Below are 7,074 nucleotides of genomic sequence, written 5' to 3' on the forward strand. Positions count from 1 at the left end.
TTGAAACCAAGCGTAGGCTGGGCGATCGCTTCGCCCAACACCTCCGCGCGGTTCGCAATAACCAACCTGATCTCCCGGGGCTCAGCACTTCAACTACTCCTCCCATTCCCAATCCGGCCTTTCTGTCCTGGGCCTCCTCCATGGCCAGAGTGAGGCCACCGCAATTGGAGGAGCAGCACCTCATATTTCGCCTTGGGTAGTTTACCGCCCCAGAGGTATGAACATTGACTTCTCCAATTTCAGGTAATTCCCTGCTTCTCCCTCCCTTCACCCTCCCCTTCCCAGCTCTCCCACAGCCCACTGTCTCCGCCTCTTCCTTTCTTCTTCCCGCTCCCCCCCCCCCCACCCCACATCAGTCTAAAGAAGGGTCTCGGGCCGAAACGTTGTCTATTTCCATCGCTCCATAGATGCTGCCTCACCCGCTGAGTTTCTCCAGCATTTTGTCCTATGCTCAATATAAATGTGAGTTGTGGCTGTATGTAACTTATGTACTTTTTCTTTCTTAGGATCTCGTAATTGACGTTCTGCCATGTTCGTTCCAAACATGTGGGCCCAACGAGGCCCTGGTGGTTTCAGGTACAGTGTTCCTGCTTCAGCTCTGGGTCAATACCTATCCTGAGGAAAGACATTCTTGCCATAGAGGGAGTACAGTGAAGGTTCACCAGACTGATTCCTGGGATGTCAGGACTTTCATATGAAGAAAGACTGGATAGACTCGGTTTGTACTCGCTAGAATTTAGAAGATTGACAGGGGATCTTATAGAAACCTACAAAATTCTTAAGGGGTTGGACAGGCTAGATGCAGGAAGATTGTTCCCTATGTTGGGAAGTCCAGAACAAGGGGTCACAGTTTAAGGATAAGAGGGAAATCTTTTAGGACCGAGATGAGGAAAACCTTTTTCACACAGAGAGTGGTGAATCTCTGGAATTCTCTGCCGCAGAAGGCAGTTGAGGCCAGTTCATTGGCTATATTTAAGAGGGAGTTAGATGTGGGCCTTGTGGCTAAAGGGATCAGGGGGTATGGAGAGAAGGCAGGAACAGGATACTGAGTTGGATGATCAGCCATGATCATATTGAATGGCGGTGCAGGCCTACTCCTGCCACCTATTGCTATGTTTCTATACTGAGCTATTTGACCTATTTCACAAAATTAGCCCAGTCTCACCACTTCCAGCTAGCCCAGAATGGATTCGATAGGAATCTGAGGGGTGACGTTGGGTGGTGGGTGTATGGACGAGCTTGCCGGGAGGAGGTAGTTGAGGCAGGGACATCACAACGTTTAAGAAGCAATGGGACAGGTACATGGTCAGGCCATGTTAGAGGGTTATAGGCCAAACTCAGGCAGGGTGGGACTAGTGTAGCTGGGACACTTTGGCCGGGTGTGGGCAAGTTTGGCTGAAGGGACGGTCTCCTACACTGTATCACTCTATGCCGGCAATCACCAGGTCAGCGATCCACAAGTTCGTGTTACTTGGTCAATTTCTCTTTCCTTCCTCATCACCCCTACACTCTGCTTCTTCCTCCCCATTGTGAGCTTGGGGTGATAGTTGAGTCCTTGTTTTTGGCTGAATAGCAAGCAAAGCCGATTGAGTGAGTGATTGTTTAGTGTTAGTTTGGTGATAGGGTGCAGAATAACAGGCCCTCTGGCCCCACAGGTCCACCCAGACTAGTAATCGCCCGCACACTAGCACTATCCGACACTCACTAGGGACAAGTTGCAGTTTCACCAAGCCAGTGAACCTGCAAACCTGTACGTCTTTGGAGTGTGGGAGGAAACTGGAGCACCCGGAGAAAACCCACAGGGAGAACGTACAAACTCCGTACCGACAGCACCCTAGGTAGGATCGAACCTGGGTCTCTGGCGCTGTGAGGCAGCACTCTACCGCTGCCAACCACCGTGCCGCCCCTGGGTTCCGATTGCTTAGGAGAGGAAAGAGTTTTATTGAATTATTATCCAATAATGTGGTTGTGGAGCAATTCCAGTTGTGATCCGAGTCTCCTGCATTTCGTCGGACGGGAGGAGGTTACTGCGCTGGCAACTGCCCTACTTGTCCTCCACACGAGAGCCGGTGGCCCATTTATGCCCCTGTCCCACTTAGGAAACCTGAACGGAAACCTCTGGAGACTTTGCGCCCCACCCAAGGTTTCCGTGCGGTTTCCCGGAGGTTTTTGTCAGTCTCCCTACCTGCTTCCACTACCTGCAACCTCCGGCAACCACCCTGCAACCTCCGGGAACCGCACGGAAACCTTGGGGGGGCGCAAAGTCTCCAGTGGTTTCCGTTCAGGTTTCCTAAGTGGGACAGGGGCATAACTTGCGCACCTGAGCTCCTGCCCGCCACCGCCCTTGTCCCTGCTGTCGTGTGCTCCACGTCTCACCATGTGGCGCGGCGGGGCTAGAGTCGTTTGCCTCACAGCGCCAGAGACGCTTGGTTCGATCCCTACATCCCATTCCACTTGTGCTTGTTCCGTACGGACGTTCTGTCCCTTCTCCAGCCTGTGCCACCCCGTGAGTTTTCTCCGGGTGAGTTTTTTCCCACACTCCAACGACCGTGCACATTTGTAGGTTAACTGAATCTGTAAAGTGTAAGTTGCCCATAGTGCGTAGGGATAGTGCTAGTGTACGGGGTCGGTGTGGACCGGTGGAGCAGACGGGCTTGTGTCCACGCTGTGTCTCTGAAGTCTAAAAGTGCTGCTTGCAAATTGACCACTGTTTGACAGTTAATCTGTGACGCACCTTCCCTTGGCTCTTGATTGAGGCAGAACATTGATTTCAAATTCTTTCTTTCCATTCCCTCGGGAACCCTGTCTCTATAAAACACTCGGACTCCCTGGCTTTGGTTTAGTAATGATTGCGCGCGCATGTGTCTGCTTATGCCTGCCCTCCCCCATTGCCCTTGGCAAATCGAGTCAAGTCGTCTCTCATATGCACAAGTTCGGCGAGTATACGGTCTGATGGACAAACTCTTCCTTGCGGCAACATCACAGACACATCGACCTGGACAAACACACACAAATATAAACAAAGTCAGGCCACCATCCTCGCTTGCAAACACATCACCATTCTCTTCACAGCAATGCGCGGCACGGTGGCGTAGCGGGTAGAGTTACCGCCTCACAGCGCCAGAGACCTGGGTTCGATCCCGACTACGGGTGCTGTCTGTGCGGGAGTTATGCACGTTGTCCCCGTGACTGCGTGGGTTTTCTCCGGTGCTCCAGGTCCTCCCACAGTCCAAGGACTGCAGGTTTGTAGGTTAATTTGATTTTGTAATTGTAAATTGTCCCTCGTGTTCAGGATAGTGTTCGTGTACAGGTCGGCGCAGACAGTGGGCCAAAGCTGCCCATCTCCACGCTGTATCTCTAAACTCTTAAAGTCATAAAGCCATTCTCTGAGCCTCCCTGCCAACACTACTGGTTGTATTTAGCTCCTTCAATATCTTCTTGTGCAGTTCATATTTAGTTTACTTTAGAGATATAGCACGGAAACCAGGGCCCTTTCGGCCCACCGAATCTGCACGACAGCGTACCCCCCCACCAACACTATCCTATCACACACAGGGATAATTTACAATTTATAACCAATGCCAATTGACGTACAACCTCAACGTCTTTGGCATGCGGGAGAAACCGAAGATCTCGAGAAAAAACCCACCCAGGTCACGGGGGAACGTTACAAACCTCCATACAGACAGCATTGGTAGTCGTGATCGAACCTGGGTCTCCGATGCTGGTTTTGTGATTCCTGTGAAGGGCTGTGAGATTTACGACCAAGTGGTGTGTTTTATTTGTATGTGTATTTGATAGAGAGTCGGTATAGCAGGAATCACTTGGTGCAGCCTCATGTGTAATGAAAGAACTGGTTTAATGACGCTGGTTTAAATTGAAGATGGACACAAAATGCTGGTGTGACTCGGGGGGATAGGCAGCATCTCTGTAGAGAAAGGAACGGTGATGTTTCAGGTCGCAACCCTCTTTCATACTTCTCTCCAGGGATGCTGCCTGTCCCGCCGAGTTACTCCAGCATGTTGTGGTCTATCTACAGTACAGCCATATGTTTGGGGGCAGTATTTTGAGGCTTGGTGGTTGCAACCATCTTGAAGCACAGGGAATGATGTGTCGTTATAAAGCTGGTAGTGTAACTGAAATCCTTCCCCTTGGCCTTGCGGTTTTTTGCAATGCCAATTAACATAGTATGAAGAGCCTGCATTCATGCCTTTCACAATGCCAGGATATCCTGAAGGAGTTTTTGAGCCAAATTCGTTAGAAGACAAATTATCTCAATGCTGGAGTCTGAGATGTGGAAACAGGCCCTTCGGCCCAGCTTACCCACACCGGCCAACATGTCCCATCTACACTAGTCCCACTTGCCCGCATTTGGCCCATTTCCCTCTAACCCTGTCCTAACCATGTATCATGTTTCTTAAATACAATACAATACAATACAATACAATACAATACAATACAATACAATACAATTCAATTTATTGTCATTTGGACCCCTTGAGGTCCAAACGAAATGCCGTTTCTGCAGCCATACATTACAACAAATAGACCCAAGACACAACATAATTTACATAAACATCCATCACATTGCTGTGATGGAAGGCCAAAAAAACTTTTCTCTCCACTGCACTCTCCCCCCCCCGATGTCAGAGTCAAAGTCAAAGCCCCCGGCGGGCGATGGCGAATTGTCCCGTGGCCATTAAAGCCACGCCGGGTGATGCAAGGCCGCACACCGGGTCTTGGTGTTAGAGCCCCCGGCGCGCGCTCGCAAGTCCCGCAGCCATTCCAAGCCGCGCGGGGCGGTGCTGTAAGGCCCCGCTCCAGGAGCTCTTCAACCCCGCAACTCGGGCGGGAGAAGTCGCCGTTGCGGAAGCCCTGAAAAGCGGTCTCCCTCCAGGGACCAGCGGGCTCCCGGTGCCGTCCGCCAAACCCGCAGTTGCAGCCTCCGAATCTCCGGGGTCGGGTCGCAGCAGCGTCCACCACAGCTCCACCCGCTCTGGACTCGGCCAGCTCCGCGACGGTGAGGTGAGTAGTCGGCACCACAGCCCCCGGTCTTCCTGTTGGAGGCCGCTCCTCGTTGCAGCCCCAACGACAACGGAGACCCGACAAAGAAAAGGTCGGGTCTCCCGTGCAGGGAGAGATTTAAAAGTTACCCCCACCCCCCCCCACCCTCCCACACACATACCCCAACAAAAATAACAAAAACTACATAAAAACATAAGACATAAAATAATAAAAACGCAGACGGACTGCAGAGGCCGCTGCTGACGAGAGTCGCGCCGCCCACCGATGAGAGGGGATCTTAATGTTGCGATAGCCCCTGCCTCATCTCTCAGTCACCCCTCAGGTTCCTAGTTTAGTCTAGTTTAGAGGTACAGCACGTAAACAGGCCCTTTCGGCCCACTGGGCCCACGCCGACCAGCGATCCCCGCACACTAACACTATCCTACACTCACTGGGGACAATATTTATTTTAACATTCACCAAGCCAATTAACCTACAAACCTGTACGTCTTTGGAGTGTGGGAGGAAACCGAAGATCTCGGAGAAAAACCCAGGCAGGTCACGCGGAGAACATACAAACTCCGTACAGACAGCACCCGTAGTCGGGATTGAACCCGTGTCTCCGGTGCTGCATTGGCTGTAAGGCAACAACTCTACCGCTGCGCCACCGTGCCGTCCTAAATCTTTATCTTAAATCTTAAAACTTCCTATTAAATCTTTCCCCCTTCACCTTAAACCTATGTCCTCTGGTTCTCGATTCCCCTACTCTGGGCACAAAACTGTGCGTCTACCCGATCTATACACCTCACATGATTTTATACTGTTCCAAATCCCAAACAGATTTTGTACAAATGTGAAATTAAATCCAAAATTAAAAGGGGGAAATGCCATAAATGTCCAAACATCCTTCCCTATCTCGCCACCTTTGTTCCATGCTAGCACAGCCTCGGCGATCGTTACGCTGAACACTTCCGCTCAGTCCGTCTAAACCTACCTGACCTCCCGGTTGCTCAGCACTTCAACTCCCCCTCCCATTCCCAATCTGACCTTTCTGTCCTGGGCCTCGTCCATTGTCAGAGTGAGGCCCAGCACAAATTGGAGGAACAGCACCTCATATTTGGCTTGGGCAGCTTACACCCCAGCGGTATGAACATTGACTTCTCTAACCTCAAGTAACCCTTGCTTTCTCGCCTCCTTCCCAGTTCTCTGACCAGTCTGACTGTCTCCGCTACATTTTATCTCTCTTTGCTTTGTTGTGACCTTCTCCAAGCTAACAATGATCTATTCTACATATTCCTTGATCTCCATCTCCTTTGTCCTGTTTTCACACCGCACACTTCCTTATCTATGTATCTCCCTCTCCCCTGACTCTCGGTCTGAAGAAGGGTCTCGGCCCGAAATGTCACCCATTCCTTCCCTCCAGAGATGCTGCCTGTCCCGCTGAGTTACTCCAGCTTTTAAGAAGGAACTGCAGATGCTGGAAAATCGAAGGTGGACAAAAGTGCTGGAGAAACTCAGCGGGTGCAGCAGCATCTATGGAGCGAAGGAAATAGGCAATGTTTCGGGCCGAAACCCTTCTTCAGACTCCAGCTTTTTGAGTCTTATCTTCAGTTTAAACCAGCATCTGCAGTTCCTTCCTACACATTTGTTGCAGGCCATCCTTCCTCAGCGATATATCAGTGTCCCTGCCTCGTCGCTGAGTTCCCTTATTCCAACAGACAACAGAGGATAGACATAAAAGGCTGGAGTAATTCAGCAGGACAGAAGGAATGGGTGACATTTTCACACAGAGAGTGGTGAATCTGTGGAATTCTCTGCCACAGAAGGTAGTTGAGGCCACAGTTAATTGGCTATATTTAAGAGGGAGTTAGATGTGGCTAAAGGGATCAGGGGGTATGGAGAGAAGGCAGGGATGGGATACTGAGTTGGATGATCAGCCATGATCATATTGAATGGCGGTGCAGGCTCGAAGGGCCGAATGGCCTACTCCTGCACCTATTTTCTATGTTTCTATGTTTCAGGTCGCGACCCTTCTTCAGACACAACAGAGGGTTGTCTGGATACTGGAGC

General features: G+C 50.8%; 1 protein-coding gene across 1 annotated transcript in view; it reads left to right on the forward strand.

Moving 5' to 3' along the window:
• LOC116989954 (flotillin-1-like) overlaps positions 1-520 on the forward strand; it is a 30,164-nt gene extending 29,644 nt beyond the window's left edge. Inside the window, exon 8 of the mRNA XM_033047510.1 lies at positions 507-520. Within this exon, the coding sequence (XP_032903401.1) occupies positions 507-520 (14 nt within the window). The remainder of the gene's footprint in view (positions 1-506) is intronic.
• The last annotated feature ends 6,554 nt before the right edge of the window (positions 521-7,074 follow it).

Source organism: Amblyraja radiata, chromosome 30 (genome assembly GCF_010909765.2).
Source record: "Amblyraja radiata isolate CabotCenter1 chromosome 30, sAmbRad1.1.pri, whole genome shotgun sequence".
NCBI classification, from domain to species: Eukaryota; Metazoa; Chordata; class Chondrichthyes; order Rajiformes; family Rajidae; genus Amblyraja; species Amblyraja radiata.